Source organism: Thamnophis elegans, chromosome 1, assembly GCF_009769535.1.
Source record: "Thamnophis elegans isolate rThaEle1 chromosome 1, rThaEle1.pri, whole genome shotgun sequence".
Taxonomy (NCBI): Eukaryota; Metazoa; Chordata; class Lepidosauria; order Squamata; family Colubridae; genus Thamnophis; species Thamnophis elegans.
Window position 1 is genome coordinate 20,622,990 of NC_045541.1, and position 19,309 is coordinate 20,642,298.

The 19,309-nt window shown below is 38.7% G+C and overlaps 1 protein-coding gene across 3 annotated transcripts in view; it reads left to right on the forward strand.

Annotated features, from left to right (window-relative positions):
• The window catches only part of CWC22 (CWC22 spliceosome associated protein homolog), a 48,611-nt gene extending 30,825 nt beyond the window's left edge, over nt 1-17,786 (forward strand). Inside the window, exons 15-20 of one of the 3 annotated variants that reach the window (XM_032220906.1) lie at nt 5,266-5,343; nt 7,393-7,545; nt 7,948-8,075; nt 9,333-9,434; nt 10,500-10,690; nt 16,151-17,786. In XM_032220906.1, coding sequence (XP_032076797.1) covers nt 5,266-5,343; nt 7,393-7,545; nt 7,948-8,075; nt 9,333-9,434; nt 10,500-10,690; nt 16,151-16,692 — 1,194 coding nt within the window. In that variant the 3' untranslated portion in view covers nt 16,693-17,786. Of the gene's footprint in view, nt 1-5,265; nt 5,344-7,392; nt 7,546-7,947; nt 8,080-9,332; nt 9,435-10,499; nt 10,691-16,150 lie in introns of those variants that run through there. The other 2 variants (XM_032220914.1, XM_032220924.1) reach the window with 2 other exon arrangements.
• Nucleotides 17,787-19,309: the final 1,523 nt, after the last annotated feature.

Here is a 19,309-nt window from a genome sequence, read left to right on the forward strand (position 1 = left end):
TCCCCCCCACCTCAATTCCCAAGCAGTTTCAGTAAAGCAAAAGCATGCAAACCATTCCACCCATGGTGCCCCCACCACCACCACCCTCCAGAACAGTAGCGTTGTAATTGGAACCTGACACTAAAGGATTCTACTCGCCACCCTTAATTCAATATATACTTATTCTTATCATCCACAAAGTAGTTACTGTCATATGCAATGTAATTAATACACACCTAGCAAAAGGGTTTCTTCTTTGCTGATAGAAAGGGGATGTATCCTCAAGAAGAACTTGCCTTGTGCCTAGTCATCAATGTTGTGTTTTCCCGACTAGATGTAGGCAGAAGAGACATATTTATTTTTTCAACACCCCATCCTGGGTGGTCTCGAGTTTCCATCAATGACCCTCTTTTGCTCAGAATCCTGTGGCTTGAAATCCAAACATCTGGAAGGAGCCAGGTCAGGGAAAACAGTGCTTTATGTTTGTGCTAAAGCTTGTCAACCAAACCAGGAAACAGTTCAAAATCTGCTTAAACCTGGGTATTCTTAACTGTAATCTAAATCTGCCACCGTCTCTCCTATGGTTATTTATCTTAACACTGTCTCGGTTTACAGAAGAGTTCATTCTAACTTCTGGACGTAAAACTGGCTGCTGAGACCAACTGAGTCTTTTCGGCAGCGTTTATCACTCTGCTGAGCTGAACGTTTTCACCCTTACGTGCTTGCAGGGGTTTGGGATTAAAAAATAAAAAGTTTGGGGAATATTGCTGTTCCCACTGCACATAGTAACTGCTGTCCCAAATAACTCACTATACATCTGTATATATTTGCATGTGAGTGAAAAACAGGACAAATCAGATACCTATCACAAGGATTCAGAAAGAGGAAAATGTTGTGTGCGGCTTTGGTTTAATATTTGAGTATTTGAGTTTAAATCTTTTATCCATTATTAATAAGCCATTCCTAGTGTGTTGAACGCGCACACACCCTCTATCTTGCGGTAGAATGAGTTACAAAGCTGTGAAGAAGTCTGGATAGGGTAAGGTTAATTTTTGAGATACAGGCTTTACAGGCCAGATTTTATCGCACAACATAGACAAAATGAAAAGGAGATCTATTGATTTACAGGTAGTCCTTGACTTACAAACCATTCATTTAACAATGGTTCAAACCCTTGCAATTATGTGATTGTAATTTTGGCACTTGGCAACTGGCTCCTATTAATGATTGTAGCATCCTGCAACCGAGTCATTGTTTTAGCCCACTTCTGACAAAAGGACAGCCATTGGGGAAGCTGGGTTCACTGAACAACCATGGTGATTCACTTAACAACCACTGAAAAAAAATTGCCATAAAATTGAATCCAACTTGACTCGTGACTGCAACAACTTACGATGGGAATTCTGGTCCCAAATGTCATAAGTTGAGGACTACCTGTAATGGATTAATTCATGGATTCATCAATTTGATTTGTAGTCAGCCTTTCATTCAGGAGATCAAGGTGGATTACATAGCACAACCTCTTCCCACTGTCCCCACACCAAGGTAGCCTGAGATTTTATGACTGGCCCCAAAGGCACCTTGGGTATTCCTAATAGATGAAGGAAACTTCAGGATTATATCCTAAAAAATTGGGGGTCTGTGTGTTTGAATGCATATTTTTGTGTCAGATCTATACTGTATTGCAAATAATGGAATTGCATCAGAATTCAGTTAGCTACTCTGTTTCCCTGAAAATAAGACCTCCCCGAATAATAAGCCCAATCGGGCTTTTGAGCGCATGTGCAAAATAAACCCTTCCCCCAAAATAAGCCCTCCCCCAAAAATATTGCAACACAGCAGCAGCCATGAGGTGACCACACTCAATGCCTCCTACACCTCAAAAGTAATAAGAACTCGAAAATAAGGCCAAGTGCTTATTTCAAGGGTTAAAAGAAAATAAGACAGGGTCTTATTTTCGGGGAAACACTATCTAAATGAATAGGAACCAAAAAATAAGTTTTATGAAAAAAGCACTTCAATATCTTTTGGGGGCCTGATAGATTGTACAGAAATTGGGCCTTTTGCTAATTCATCACTCACCCTGGGCCAACATTTTAAAAGCCTTATTGCATTATTCATGCTGGTACTAATGTCCACTTCAGTTTGTTCCTTTTTGAGGCTGCAAACTTACACATATTGTTTCATTGCAACTTGCAGTGTTTACTGAATAAAATGATACATTAAAAAGTTTATAAAATTATGAAAAATGATACATTTGATCATTTACTCCCATCCCAATACACCAAATTTGCCAAATTTTGAAACTAGTATTGGTAGGTATAAAAACAGTTGCATCCTGCTATTTAAATCCATGTGTGTCTACATACAAAATATGGCCTGGTATACTACAATATGAGAATGTTTTATGACTCCAGAAATAAAGGTTGTCTTTAACTTGGGGGGGGGGGGGGGACACATACATTTTTGGCCAATTAACCTGCAGTCCTTTTCAGTGTTTAAAAAAAAAAGTTGCCCAAAATATTTTGCTTTTGATTCTACTACATTTATTTACTAATAGTACTTGTTTATTGAATTAATGAAATTATAGGCCTATATTGCAGTTGTAGGGAAAGGGACAGTAGCTCGTTTCTTCACTAAATTAATTAATCTAGAATAAGCATCAAACTAGGAAATGATGCATTGATTCAAAGTCAATAAATGTATTGCCTTCAAGAAAATGGTCAGCAAAAATAAACAGATGACAGTCCCAGGGGTAGCAGAATAGCCGTGCCATCAAAATGAAAGTAATCGAGTTTAACGCTTTCCCACTTTTAATCTGAGGCATATCCTTGATGTTTACAGAAAAAAAAAGAGACAAGTGAAGGGGAGTGGGGTGTCTTTTAAGGGAACTGCATGTGGCCCAGTATAGATGCATTGCTTTCTATATCTGATGATAAAACCCTTGGGATTAACTATAAGAAAGTTATGGTTAAATCCTGAAGAAGGAACGTTTGAAATGGCAAAGAAGCAGCAATATAAAACTTACGCTTTTCTATCTTTGCTCTTCCTATGAAATTTAATTAGCTGTTTCTTCATCAACTGCTTTAAAAGCGATTTATTTATACTGCTGATAGAATCTCACTGGAGAAACATCCTTAGCCCAAAAGATGTTAAGGTTGCTTTTTGGGAACTAATTGTATGACACACACACACATCCCTTGTCAGTTATGAATGAAGAGGAGTGGGGTGTCTTTTAAGGGAACTGCATGTGGCCCAGTATAGATGCATTGCTTTCTATATTTGATTCTGGACAAATATTTACCATCATTCGACAGATTTGCATGTTTGCCTGAGCAGAATTAACCACAGGGAAAGATTATCAATATGTTAACCAATCTCTCTTTTCTATATATAAATGGCTGTGTATGTGTGTATGTTCCAACATAACTCTGGAATTCCTCGAGCAATTTCAACCAGAATTGGTACACAGATGACTTAATCTCTGGAAACAAATACTGTGGGAGTAAGACACCCCTCCGGGCAAGGGGGGGCGGTGTTTCTGTTAAGATACAGCCTGTTGTGCCTTAAAATGGCTTCTACTATAGAACAGTGGAGTTGCCATGGTAATGGCTTCACAGTACTCCACAAGGGGGCTTCCTCTGGTAAGGGGGAAAATCCAACTTTAGAAATTATGTTTGGTCTGGACATTTCCCCACTATAAATAAATGCCCGGACAACTCCAGGTTATCAATTGTAAGACTTGAACAAGTGGATCAGTGGCTGCAATTAATCTCTGAAACCACAGTGTGCTGCTAATGCAACTCAATGACTCCTATCACATCATGTGTACAAAATAATGGGGAGATCTAAGCATGCTTATTTTGAATAAGCCAGTAAGAGTGACTTTATAAGCAAATCAGCTAGTATTGAATATAATTAAACAAAATCAGCATTGCAGGATTTCCTTTAAAGGCTCAAAACAGAAGGATCTAGTTAACATTAACCATAGCAAAACAGTGATTTCATGTTGCTTTTGAAGTCTGTAAAGATTCTCAGTCATCCAAGTCATAGTCGTCCCAAAGGTCCTTTTTCAGGAGGCTTTCTTGTTTCTACTTTGAAAACATTTCACTTCTCATCCAAGAAGCTCTTCAGCTCTGACTGGATGGTGAGGAATGGAAGGATTTATATGCTTTGCAGGCAGCTGGTCATTTGCATCCTTTCCAAGTGCTTCAACGACCCTCTAAAATAATGCAAATGACCAGCTGTCTACAAGGAATATAAATCCTTCCATCCTTCCAAACTCACTTAACAAATGTTTCATTTAGCAACATAAATTGTGGCCTCAATTGTGGCCGTAACTCAAGAATTACCGCATATTCAGAACTATATCACCATATATGCTGGCTGTAACAATTGATATATAGATGTTTTGGTTTCTTCTATTTACTGTAAACTGCCAGCAAGTCCCAATAGCACATGTAGCATTCAATTGTAAGACTTGAACAAGTGGATTAGTGGCTGCAATTAATCTCTGAAACCGCAGTGTGCTGCTAATGCAACTCAGTGACTCCTATCACATCATGTGTACAAAATAATGGGGAGATCTAAGCATGCTTATTTTGAATAAGCCAGTAAGAGTGACTTTATAAGCAAATCTGTTTTCCTAAACATGATTACTCAAGATATTCTGGTAGAAATCACGGGTAATATTTAAATATTTAGAATGCTGAAATATGTAATTACTTTAACCCCTGGGAGATATGACAGCGTAGTAACCGCTGTTCAGGGAGCAAAAAGTAATTTGTTCTTCCAGCCGCTCTGACTTCATTAGCAAACAGCATCAGCACTTTGCCCTGCTTTATTACATAAAATCTGACTGACTGCAATATGATTCCAGCGGAGCAATGTAAAAACAAATATATGTTTTAATATATTGAATTCATGGAAAATACAACAAGGGATTTTTTAAGATTATGGCAGTTAGCTGTTTCTTATCATTAAGCAAACAGAAAACCTTGACTGTTTATTGGTGAGTATCACAATGCTGATCAATCACACATTGTGCTGGGTAGAAACTTTTCACAAGTCGTTCGTCTTATGGTTTCATCTTTCCGTCAGTAACTTTTCACACTGAAAAATTAAGGGCATTCAGAGGGTTTCGTGGACTTACAAGTCAAATTTATTTATATTTTTAATGCAACGCCCATTTTTTTTTAAAAAAAAACAATTCTGCATTATTACCATGATATTGCCGTAGTAATTTTTTTTACTGAAAGCATGTTGTTTTGGTTTTTTTTGCGACAGAAAGAACTGTGCAACATGATTCTTGATTGTTGTGCTCAGCAAAGAACATACGAAAAATTCTTTGGTTTACTAGCTGGGGTGAGTTGCTACTTGTCATCTCTTATCTCCCTTGCCATTCCTTCCCCCTCGCCATGTCTTTCAGTCTCTCATAAAGAGGACTCCTTTGCAAAAGTGTTTTTTCAATATCATTTATGGTATTGCCTTTCATTTATGGCCTAGCTGTTATATTTGGAAAGACGAAACAGAGAGTGGCATCTTGAATTGCATGGTTTATTAACATTGCAAAATAGTACCACTGTTGAGGAAAAACGGGCATCTTCCCAGGTGTTTTTTCTTTTTAAAAAAATATAAGTATGGTACTATAAGGATGTAATTTCTGCATATTTCACTTCCAAGGGGGATTCCTGTTTTTCAATATGATTCCCACATTGTAGGCCTAGTAGTAATAACCATCAGTAGTAATAACCATCAGAGCAAATGCTGTATTTATGGCAGGCTTATCTTTGGCAGTCAGTTCAAAGGGGAAAAGTAAAGCTAAAAGTAAGCCTGAAGAGGGTCTGTGCTGATGTAAGGGAAGCCAGCCAACCTAAAATAAGTGATTTTAGTGATGGTCTTTCCAGTGGTAATATACAGGTAGTCCTCGACTTACAACAGTTCATTCAGTGACCGTTCAAACTCTCCAACGGTACTGAAAATAGTGAGTTAATAACCATTTTTCACACTTACGACCATTGCAGCATCCCCTTGGTCACATGATTTACATTGAGATGCTTGAAAACTGACTCATATTTATGACGGTTGCAGGGTACAGGACCTTCTGACCCAGATTCCCTTCATCACCATGTTATCAAGTTAACAACTGCAATGTTTCATTTAACAAATGTGGCAAGAAAAGTAAAAAAAAAAGTGGGACAAATTTTTCACTCAACAATGTACATTTTGTGTTCAATTGGGGTCGTAAGCTGAGGACTACCTATATAACTGTGAAAGCTGAACACTGAGGTAAAGTGAGGGAAAGAACATAGACATCATCTAATTGTCTATTTGAAGAGAGAGGGGAGAAACTTCAGTCCAAAACCAAATACTGATTGTTTCCTTGGGGTAACAGTCAGCAAGCCAAAACTGAGGTATGTGGGGATGTGCGGAGATGATGGCCTAGAAATATTCCTTTGCCTGGCAATGTTGGAGGAAGTAGAAAGGGAAGGCAATGGGAAAAATGGGTGGATGGAAAAAGGTAAGTGGAATATCCACTCGGCTCCCCAAAATTCTCCAGCTAACTATTATTTAAATTGTCTTCTTTTTATGTTTGGTTGTCTTTAGAAACAAACTAGTATTAGAAAAGAAACTGGTATGGTAGTCCTCCACTTATGACTGGTCCCTTAATGACTATTCAAAGTTACAAGGGACCTGCCCCCAAAATACATAATGACTCTGTTCTAATGTTCTGATGGCAAGCCCTCCCATCCTCCACACGGTCATATGACCGCTTTTGGGGTGCCCACAATTATTGGCATCGTCCCATGGTTACATTACAGCAATTTATAACCTAGTCCTGGTGGCGCAGTGGTTAGATTACAGTATTGCATGCACACTCTGCCCATAGCCAGAAGTTCGATCCTGATCAGCTCAAGGTTGACTCAGCCTTCCATCCTTTCAAGACTGGTAAAATGAGGACCCAGATTGTTGGGGGTCATATGCTGACTCTGCAAACTGCTCAAAGAGTGCTGTAAAGCAGTGTGGATCGGTATATAAGTCTAATTGCCGTTGCTATTTTCCTCGAAAACCAGCATTTTATTTCAGTTTTGGGCAAAAAGACCCCTTGCAAACAATGAGTTTGCTTAATGATTGTGATGTTTGTTAAGACCACAGACTTACTTAACTGCAGTGATTCGCTTAATGACTGCAGCAAAAAAATGTCATAAAATTGGATCAATCCTATGGGTAACCTGCTTTCCGACTGGCATGACTTAGGACAACAATGGGCAGGCTCCATTATGATCATAAGTCGAGGTCTATCTTTGGTTTTCCTTTTTAATTTTCTTTGTCTGTTTAGTCCTAGCACCCTGCTGAAATCAGGGTTTTTTTCCTCATTTGATTTTCTTCACTGTGTTTTTATTTTATACTTAGCGCTTCTGTATGTTGAAAAAAGAATACATGGAGTCATTTGAAGCAATTTTCAAAGAGCAGTATGATACCATACATCGGTTGGAAACAAACAAGTTGAGGAACGTTGCCAAGATGTTTGCTCATCTTTTATACACAGATTCACTTCCATGGAGTGTATGTAGCCAACATTTGTAGCCTTGCACTATGCATTGGGTTTTTGATAATGGTTTTTTTTTTAATTTATTTGAACCTACAGATGTAAATGGAATTAATTCAAACACATGTTGAGAGTGAAGAATCACACTGACTTTCAGTCTGGCAAGGGATGTGAGTGCTTTAGAAAGAGAGGATTTCTTGAATTTAGGAAAAATTGAGATAGTTTGCTCGGAATCTAGACTTGGCTTAAATGATAACGTGAATGTGTTTTTGTAAGATGGCCATTCCATTAGCAAATATTTATCGCGAGGAATATGCTACCATTCAAGGATATCAAAATGCCTTGGGGAACAAAGGAAAATTAGTTTATTTTAAAGAGGAAAATAATATTTGGCATTTAGTTATCCCTTCTATTTGTAGGTCCTTGAATGCATTTCTCTAAGTGAAGAAACAACAACATCATCCAGTAGGATTTTTGTTAAAATATTCTTCCAGGAGCTTAGTGAATATATGGGACTTCCTAATCTTAATGCAAGGTTGAAAGATGAGTAAGTAACAAATTATATTATACATTATTTTTCTAATACCTTGTTTATGACTGTTTATATTTTTGTCAGATTTGTAAAGATTGAAGCTGATAAGTAGCACATAGCTTTCAGAGGGAGTTAATATATTTTAATAAAAGGTAAAATCTCTCTAAGTCTCAATATCTTACATGGGTATGTCCATGTTGTTTCTTTGATTACAAAATGGAAAGAGTTTGACATTGCCTTCTTGTGGGATTTTGTTTTCAACTCTCAGTTTGTGTATAACACCTTTTGAAATTTCTCATGTTCTCCCATCCAAATATTAAGCCTGCTTATCTGTATTGAGACCAGCAAAGGCACTGCTTCCAAACTTTATCAGCTTTGAGATATATGGACTTCAATTCCCAAGAATTTGGGGGAGTTGAAGTCCACACATCCTAACGTTTCTGAAGTTGAGAAGCATCGAGCTACAATAAAAGTAAATGATGTCACCTGCTGTGATGTAATATTTTGGTAGTAAGTGTAACTCAATCTGTGTAATATAGATTCCAGTAAAAAAAAAAGTGACTTTTGCTTCTCTCCTGACTCTTCCCCCATTTATATATTGTACGGAGAAGAGGGGTCCCTACTTTTCCCTTCAACTCTCATATTCTGTTTCAGGCCACATCTGCTATCTCCATTCATCATCATTAATCCTTTTGTTTCCTTATTGAATGGCAGTTGCAATTCTTGCGTGGCACCACATAGGGGCATGTGGCACCTCTGCTTCCTAGGGCCATTCTTTCTGTCACTAGTTGCCTTAGATCTCTACGTAATGAATTTTTTAAAAAAATTGTATTCCTTCGGAATGTATAGCAATGGCAATAGCACTTAGACTTATATACCGCTTAACAGTGCCCCCTCTAAGCGGTTTACAGAGTCAGCATATGGTCCCAAACTGTCTTGGTCCTCATTTTACCCACCTCAGAAGGATGGAAGGCTGAGTCAACCTTGAGCCTGGTGAGATTCAATCTGCCAAACTATTGGCAGACGGTGATCAGAAGCAGCACTCTAACCACTGTGCCACCCTGTATGCTTCCAGTAGACTGTATATTTATGGGAAAAGATGACTTTTTCAATAGGATTTTGAATTTAGTAAGATACAGATTTCTGTAGTTGCAAATATGTGCAAATTAACCTGATTGTTTTAAATATTTCTAAACTGGGATCAAAATACTTTGTGTGCAGCATTTGAAATTCTCGGTCTTAGGAATGATTGCTATGTTTGGTTTTTAACAGAACCCTGCTACCGTTCTTTGAAGGATTATTACCACGAGATAATCCAAGAAATACTAGATTTGCAATCAATTTCTTCACTTCAATTGGCCTTGGAGGACTGACGTAAGGAAAAAAAAACATTTTAATTTATATATGTACATGCATATTTAAATAGCCTCTGTGAATCTGTCACATAGCAATAGCAATAGCAACAACAGTTAGAATTATATACCGCTTCATAGGGCTTTCAGCCCTCTCTAAGCGGTTTACAGAGTCAGCATATCGCCCCCACAGTCTGGGTCCTCATTTTACCCACCTCGGAAGGATGGAAGGCTGAGTCAACCTTGAGCCGGTGAGATTTGAACCGCTGAACTGCAAATAGCAGTCAGCTGAAGTGAGCTGCAGTACTGCACCCTAACCACTGCACCACCTCGGCTCTGTAATAGGATCAGATGATATATAGATAGATTTTGGATCTGATCATATGTACTGCATGTTAGGGAGTGAAAATATATTCAAATTTTGCCTCTGATGTCTCCAGGCTATCCATGGGAGACAAATACACAAGCAAGGCCTATAATTTGAAACCCATCTGTGCACAACTCTGAGATCAATATTGCGAGAAATCTGACAATTCAACATTTTATGTTGGTCTTCATGTGTTGGTTCTGCTTAAACACTCTTACTAATGCAGGCAACTTTTAATCATTGAAGGCTGCTTATGTTTATCTTGCGTTTTTTTCAGCGCTCAATATCATACTAGGAGCAGGGAGAAATTGCAATTTTCTGCAGGTTTTATTCTGAGCCGGTACTAATGTGGCTCTAAAATGTAAAGACAAAGTGTTAAAGTCCTCAAAGACTAAAATACCGGGGGGGGGGGGGGGGGGGCAGGGGAGGGGGGGAAGAACCACACTGCTAATTCTTTGTTACCAGCATTAGGTAGAGATGCATTCTCACCAGACATGAGCCTAAGGAGAAGATATCATGTTGGCATTGACTCCACCATCTCAAAAAGAAATTTAATTCTGGATGGAATTCGGTTGCCAGTGATTAGTAAAGTAATTCCTTATCAATTCAGCGAGATTTTTTTTAAATAAGGCTACATTCAGAAATACAAGACAGAGTACAACTCAACAAACACTAAGTTATTTTTATATATCTCCTATTTTGTTCATTTTTTAAAAATAGCGACGAACTACGGGAACACCTGAAAAATGCACCCAAAATAATAATGACGCAAAAGCAAGATGTGGAGTCATCTGATTCATCTTCAGAATCGGGGACATCTGATTCGGAGGATGATTCCAGCAGCAGTGAGACCTCAGTATCCTCTAGTGGGAGTGAATCCACTTCCGGCAGTTCGGACAGCAGTGACTCAGGTAAAGCTCTGTCTTCAATCCATCACTTTCTTTTAGCATTGGGCCATTTGTTCATGTAGACTGCCTTTTTTTTTTGGCTTGGAGGTAATTTTAGATGTCTAAAATCTGCAAACATTGCAGAATAATAAATTGCCTGACTAAAATGTAATGGATGGTGCATATAAATCTTTTAAGAAACATCAAGACGGGTTTAGGTAGAAATGTTATGCTATAAAATGGTTTAATATTCTGGAACTATGGAATGAGATTAGCCGGATTACCTCTTTGAAGCCTGTTCTATCACCCTCACATCGGTTAAAGGATTATGAGTTTTCACATGTCAGGTTTTTAATTTTAAAGTATGAAATGCATGTGGAAGCAAAATGTCTTGGAAAAACATTCTTTTTCTTTAAAAAAAAAACAATCACAAAGGCAGGGAGGGGAAAGTGAAAACTGATGTGACAGTGACAATATGAAGTAGCTAATTTGCCCATGTAGTAGAATCCACACATATTTACAGTAGGTCTTTGAGTCAATTCAAGTTTATCCCCTACCCAAAATACAAGTGGTCCTTGAGTAAGAACCACTTTTTCAACGACTGTCGAAACTATGGTGCTAAACAAGTGGTACTTAGGACTGGTTCTCTGACTTCCAGCCATTTTAGTATCTTCCAATGATCACATTTTCCAATATTCCTATTGGCTTCCCACAAACAGAGTCAATGGGGAAGCCAATTGGAAGTTGCAATACATAAGATCCGTGCCTAACAACCTTTGAAGTCCCCTGTTAGTGACAATAACTGGGACTGCCATTACTAAGCAGTGAGGTCATGTGACACGACCACTTTGCTTAGGGAGGCAATTCTGATTCCCATTGTAACCTGAGGGCTTTTGTAAGTATTTTTGGAATTACAACCTTACTATATATTTTTTTAAATAGCTGGAGAGAAAATTCTGATATGATCCATTCTCTTGATTTTGTTCCCACAATTGCAGATGTATTGTATTCTGAAATTCACTTCTTTTTCATCATTTTTAAAAACACACTCTCACAGACACAAAAGTAATAACCTACTTGGGTATTAGTCAAAACAAATACATTCAACATTTTAAGCTGTTTTGTGCTGAGATATAAATCTGCTAAAGTATGCACGATGAAAACACCATGGTGAAGCCCCTCAGGCATTGCTAAAATAGAAAAGCTTTATTTATTTGCCTTTTTTATTAATTAAATATACGCTATGCAGTTGTTTTTGCCGTGCATTTGAGGCTGTGTAAAAAATATTAATAGTTATTCTTAGATTAATGTAATGAAACCCAGTGCAATGCAGCCTATTTTACATTTTATTACATATTATCCTGCTTTGCTAAGATTTATTACCCGACAGCATGGTAGTTGAACATTTCCAATTTATATTTACTTTTTTTCAAGTTTTGTGTGTGTGTGTGTGTGTGTGTGTGTGTGTTTGTAGATTTTCACGGGTGTAGGTATGCTGGTCTTGTTGTATTTGGGTCTTTTCTCGTGTAAGATTTACAGTATCTTGGCGACATTTTGACGAGGTCACACTTGTCATCTTCATGCTGGTGCCTTTGGCTTCATGCTTGTGCGAGCAAAGCATGATCAGGTGTGTGTGTGGGATGTTGGCTTTGTTGCTTTAAACGGATTGGTTGGCTGTGTTGTAACATCTTGATTGGTTGATGAAATTGATGTTTGGTAAAGGTGATTGGTGATGGTGTCCTGTGTTGTTCTGGGTCCTCTATTGGTTTTTGTGGCTGGGACTCATTTATTGATTAGGGCTGATTTCCAGATGTCTGGTAGGCGGGAGGTATCATCACGTTTATTCATGTTGTGAGGGTGTTTATTTCGATAGCTTCCATAATTATTCTCTTGTTGAAGTGTTCAGTTTTGGAGAATAATTTGGTTCCTTCAAAATCAATTTCTAGCTGGATCTTGTCTTTGGGGTTTCTTAAGATGTTGGCTATTTTTCGGTCAGTGCTGAAGGCTGTCTTGATATTGTGTTTGTGGAGAATTTTGCTAATTTTATCTGTGGTGCCTTTGATGTAAGGGAGGAGGGCGATGCCATTGTCCTGTTCAATTTCTCAGTTCTTGGGGGATGTCTCCCTTTGGATTAGGTTGGTAATTGTGTTTTTTTGGAATCCGTTGGAAATTAATATTTTTGTGAGTCTGTGTAATTCAGTTTTCAGGTGGCTTTTGTCAGCTAGGCATTTGGTTCTGGAGATGAGGATCGGCTATGCAGTTGATCTGTGCAGGGTGGCGATGGGATTGTGCGTTTAAGTAGCGGTTGGTGCATGTTTTTTTCTGGTAGAAGGTATGTCCTAGGGAGCCATTGGGTTTCACCCTCACCAAATATCAATTCCATCAACCAATCAAGATGTGGCAACACAGCGAACCAATCCATTTAAAGCAACAAAGCCAACATTCCACACCCACCCACCTATATTTGTAGAAAAACGGCCGCTCCGATCACGCTTTGCTTGCACAAGCACGAAGCCAAAGGCACCAGCCTGAAGATGATGAGTGTGACCTCATCGAAACGTTGCCAAGATACTGTCAATCTTACACAGGAAAAGACCCAAATATGTCAAGACCTGCATACCTATACCCGTGAAAATCTACGAAAATGTGTGTGTGTGTGCGTGTGTGTATTCGGACCTTTTCCCATGTAAGATTGAGAGTATCTTGGTGACGTTTTGACGAGGTCCCACTCGTCACCTTCAGGCTGGTACCTTCGGCCTCGTGCCTGTGCGAGCAAAGCGCAATCAAAGCTGCTGTCCCTCTATAAGTATTGGTGTGTGTGTGTGCGGAGTGCTGGCCTTGTTGCTGTAAGCGGATTGGTTGGCTGTGTTGTAACATCTTGATTAGTTGATGGAGTTGATGTTTGCAGATTAGTCAGCTGTTTCGTAACATCCTGTGTGGCTGAGGTACTGGCTTTGTGCCTATTGTTCTTTTGTGTTGTAACAACCTGGATATATAATGAATTTATTACTTTGCTGGTAAACCATTTCAGAGTGTTGAGCTTGCCTAGTAAACCAGATAGAATCATAACTAGATGAACTAGTTTTATTTTATTGTAAAGCTACATTGATAGACACTTGCAAATTTGAAAATACTATTCCCCCCCCCCATCTTTATGACCCGAGAAACTAGGAAGGGTCTCTTCTGAGTCTGTTGTCTTGCCCACTATGCAACTGCAGGCTAGGCTGTCTCTTATCTGATCATTCCCTAGGCAGCATTTCTTTGCTTCATCTCCCAAGATCTTTGTCACATTCAATTACATGGAGCATATCTGCAGTTAATTGTGGGAGCAGCTGATAGCCCAGCATGAGTTTCTGCACTGAAAGAGCCTTTCAAGCAAATTAGCTATATGGATGAGGTTAAGGACAAAAATACAGATAGTCCTCAATTTACAATGGCAATCCTGTTCCCGCTGTTAACCAAATACCTAGTTGTAAAAACTAGGTAACTTCCTGCTAGTTTCCCATGAACAAATTCTGTGGGGAGAGGCATGGCACTGGACATGGGAAGATATGGAAGATGCACAAGAGATGCAGTGCAGGTCAGGGAGGCTATGAGGGAGTATGCAAAAGGGCATGGGTTATAAAGGGAGCGGGGTGTGAAGAACTATGCAAGAGGCATGATATGGGTCAGGGACAGTGAAGATGTATGTGAGGGAATGGCGCAGGTCATGGAGAAAGTGCATGAGACATAGCATGGGTCAGGGAGTGTACATGAGGATACAAGGCTTGCACAAGCAGCCCAGGTCAGGGAGAGTGTGTGTGGGTGTAAGGGAGGGCACAGTGCAGGTTGGACAGGGTGTATGGGTGGTGGTAGTGTAAGAAGCATACATCAGGGAGGATGGCATAAGCAGGTGCGCAGGTCTGGAAGGGTGCACAAGGGAAAGGGTGCAAGGGGGTGCACGTGGGAGTTGAGGCAAGGGTTCAGGGAGGGTGCATGAGGGAGAGTAAATGGCTGGCACAGCATGACTGCTTGATGAAGGTGTACAAGTGTGGGAGACTTAGCCCTGCAACTTGCAGCCTTCCCTGGCAAGTGAAGGTTGCCAAGTACCCAGATCACGATCACATGACTGAGGAAATTCTGGGGTGTCTGAACCTCCGAGGATTGTTCATAACCACCATTCATTGAATGCTGCTTTAACTTTGAACAGTCACTGAATGAATAATGGGTCAAGGATGACCGATCTTTTAATTCACCTGGCCTTCTTTGTTTGCCCAAGTTGCTCCCTACTTCTCTACACTCTGGCAGCACCATTGCCTGCTTCCCTTAACCCCCCATGCTTCCTCCACCTGTCCTTTACTTGTGCGGTCCCATGCTTCTCTGGTCTCAGTTGCCCAGCACCCTCTTTCTCCCAGCCTCCATTCTAACATGACCTGCACCAGGCCTCCCAGAACCTCTCCAATGCCTTAAAATGGCTTCTATCGGACTGCCGTAAAATGGCTTCTACTGTGCAGCACAATGGAATTGCCATGGTAACTGCTTCACAGTACTCCACAAGGGAGCTTCCTCTGGTAAGGAGGGAAATCCAACATTAGAAATTAAGTTTGGTCCGGACATTCCACGCCCCCCCCCCCTTATAAATAAATACCTGGGCAACACTGGATTATCAGCTAGTTAGTATTAAAAAAGAGCTCCATGCATTCACTATTCCTTTAATATACAAGCATGCTTTTCTCACTGAATGGGAATGTCAAATTGCCTGGTAGGCTTTCTAGCTTTCATATAAAACATTGTTTATAGTGTAACAGTGTTAATCTTTTGCAGAAAAAAAAATAGATTTACAGCACCCTGCAGCATATATATGTTTTATATGTAAATTTTCCTGGGTAAAAGGCCACTTGGATTAAATAGTTGTCTTAAGCTCTGGATGTGAAGCCATGTAGTTGGGCCGGAGACAGGAGACAACAAAATTTGGAAGGTATGACAGGATTATTTGTTGTTCATGTTAAATACGTTGTTGTTGTTGTTGTTTTTGCATACCTGCGTCTTGGCAGAAAATGAAAACACGGAAGGTACTAAAATGGCAAGATTTTAATTGAATTGAATGGTGTTATAGGTGTTGGGGTCCATTGGTCATATTTCCTAATCTGAATTTTACACACACAAATGTCAAATTTCAAAATCAATAATAATGAAATGAAAGTTGGCATTTCTGAGAGAAATGCAGATGGTGTGCATTTCCTGGGAAGTAAATAGGAAATCTTCTGATAATAATTCATGCCATGAAATGGCTCATATGGCCTCCCAAGGTGAGCAGAAACATTTCAGGTTATGTCAGTGAGATATCATATATCTCTCTCCAGTATTATTCTCCATTTCTTTAGAGTAATTAATCAGGCATTTCTTACATATCCCATCTTGGGAGTTTTGAATACAAGCAATGTGGTTTGACAAATTAAAATTTTAATCTTAGAGTAAAAGCCTTTGTGTTTTTTTTTCTTTCAGATAAGAAAAAGTCTCAAAAGAAGAAAAATGCGGATAAAGGTACCCAAAGAAAACAAGGGAATAAGAAGAAGAAACTTGAAAAGGAAAAGGAATGGAGGTGGCCCGAGAGGGAAAATGGTGCTGCAAGAAACTCAGAGAGGAGTGCTGACAAAAGCTCCAGTAGAAAAGACGAAGCATTTTATGAGAGAGATTATTCCAGTGATAGAAATAAATCCCGGAGTGGAAAGGAGAGGGACCGAGAAAAACATGTCCCTCTAGACAGTAAAACCAGCCATTCTAAAAAAAGAAAAGAAGGAAGACCTTCTTTTTCTGATGAAGAGAGGGATGAAGAGAGGGATGAAGAGAGGGACAGGTACCATAAGAGGGACAGCAAACTCCACAGAGAGAAGAAGGACAGATCTAAGTCCAGAGAGAGGCCTCACCATTATCCCAGCCCCAGAGAGTTTGAGGAAAACAGCCAATATTCAAACCAGTTTAAAGAGATAAGGAAAGACGAAAGCAGGAGAAGGCACAGAAATGCTTCCCCATCCAGGCACAAATGAATCAAGAAGAGTTTTCAATACCGCCTTGCCATTTGAACTGTCTTTTTACAACTTGCTACACATTTTTTAAAGAGAAACCCTTTGTACAAAAATACTTCCAGACAGTAATGATTCTTCGAATCACTGTTAATTGTTGGAGCTTTCCGCTAAACTGCTGCTTAAAAGACTTTGAATCCAGGAGGAATCAAAGCCCAGTAAAACAGTTAAACATTGCTTTCACTGGCGTAATGGTATGCTGTAAATATTTATTCTTTTAATTTTTATTTGTGTTTTCTGGAAATGCTAAACATTCCTTCCTTTTCATTTTTGAATTTTAGATTTCAGCATATATTAAAGTTTCATTTCAGAAATAACATTCGTGGGGTTTTTTGTGTGAATTCAGACTAAAAGGCAGTCTTTTAAATTCAACAATTAAAAATAGATCAGAGTTTGGAGATGAAAGCTTTGCCAATATCTATCATGGTATATTGGTCACATTCAATGCCCTATATACTTGAGATAAGCCCATCTCTGAATAAGCATGATCCTTGACTTTTTGACCCAAATGACATGATAACATGCCATATGTTGACAAGGCTGATTAATCATATACTCTAGATTAGGGGTGTCAAACTCAAGGCCCACGGGCCAAATCCGGTCTGCAGGGTGCTTAGATCTGGCCCACAAGGCTGTCCTAGCCCTGAGCTCGGAAGCGGTGCATTCTGTTTTCACTGGCAGAGCGCTTGGGCCACCACAGGTGCACTCGATATGAGTGAGCTGGCCAAGCCCACCCCAGCCCCTGAGATCAAACACAACCTGATGTGGCCCTCTGGCCAAGCCCAACACAATGCTGATGTGGCCCTCAATGAAATGGAGTTTGACACCCATGCTCTAGATGGAAAGCAGTTGTGAATAAACAACAGCAATAAGTTGATATTGTGGCTGTAAATTTAGTAAATACTAAATTTACAAAATTTTGTTGGAAATTCTAAACAAGTCATGCTTCTGTTTAAATTTGAAAATCTAAAGCTAAAGAATAAATATGTTAAAATTCCCCCTTTGTTAGCTGAAGTCATTATAAAAGCTGAAGTTGAATAAAAACTCATGAAGGATGATTGCTGGATGTTGCTTTGATGATTTAATCATAAAAGATTATTTCTTTAAAAACCTAGCCAGAGGATGTGTATTTTTTCACTTCTGAAAAATATATAATTCTAGTAAGAACTATATTTGATATTTTAAAATTATTGCCATTCAGAATCTGATGTGAGCAGTACTATTCTCAAATGTCTGTATCGTAAATTGTTTTAAAATGCTTATGAGAGTTACTTGTTGAATCAATTTCAAAATATAAAAAAACAATGCAAAACCTGTTTTCAATTAGGCATGTAAATAATGCTACTCTTTAATAATTTCCACGAATACCCATTAGTAAAGGAACATATTGTTGAACTATATAATTTAGGGCACTGTAGGAATAGAGCCTGGGTAATCTATAGGAATTTAGTAGAATCTCTTCCATTTTTTTTATTACAAGACAGATGTTTTTGAGTTGCAGTTCATTTTATTAGATTCAGAATGCCGTCTATGCATCCGATGAGGTGAACTACAGCTCACAAAAACTTTTACCTTTTAATACAACTTGGAAAAGGTACTGCTGGTCTCTTTCTATGTAATTTAAATATCATTGAGGATAACATAACAAAAAGCTACATTTGAAATAGATAACTATAAAACATGTCAACAGTAAATTTGTACATGTCAAATTTTTGTTCCCCTTTCTTTCTAAGCTCTCTTTCAAAGCCACTGAATTGTGTTATGAACAAAGATCTGGATGAAAAAAGAGTTAGGAATTTTGCCCCTACCTCCTTTTCTCTATTCCCAAGTGGGATACTTGCAGATTCACTTTCCAGTTGTGGAATTCCCCCCCCCCCCCCAAGACCAGGCCAACGTCATTTATTGAAAGCAAGTATGGCGCTGGAAAAATTGTGAAACGAATATGAAAGATGATTGGGGAAATGGGTAAGCATGGTTTCTTCTGCCTACCCTTTCACAATGGGAATTTCTCCCATATCTCACTCTGTATGGAAGTCTGTTTATTTCATTTATTTATTTATCAAATTAGTTGTGCAAAGTTCAGAACATACATATTAATATTTTACTCTTGTCAGATCAAAGCACAATTCCAACCCTTTTTAAATTTGGCTCAAATTTTGAATAGGCTCAAATCAAAACACATTTTGTATTTCACACACAATCACAACAAAGAAACACATTTGGGTTCCAGCCATTTGTCTTCGCACTATTTCAGTGCGTCTTGATTTTGTTGCCACAAACTGACTCAGCTGTCTTTTGAAACTGGAACAAATGTCACACAAATCAATTCAAGATACAGACAAAGACCCAAGATTTGACAACATTAGTAGTCTCTCTGCTGTTAAACCTGCTTAGGTTTTTGTCTTAAATTCACATACATATCTATTTTGGAAACTATTTTGTTTTTTTAATATTTTGCAAGAGTCTCTTGAAGAAGCAGTCCAAACGTAATGTATTTGTCACTGCATTAAAAATATTTCCTATTTTCTCTGTCCCTTATTTTAATTTTTTTAAATTGGATTTCTCTCTAATATTGTTTAAT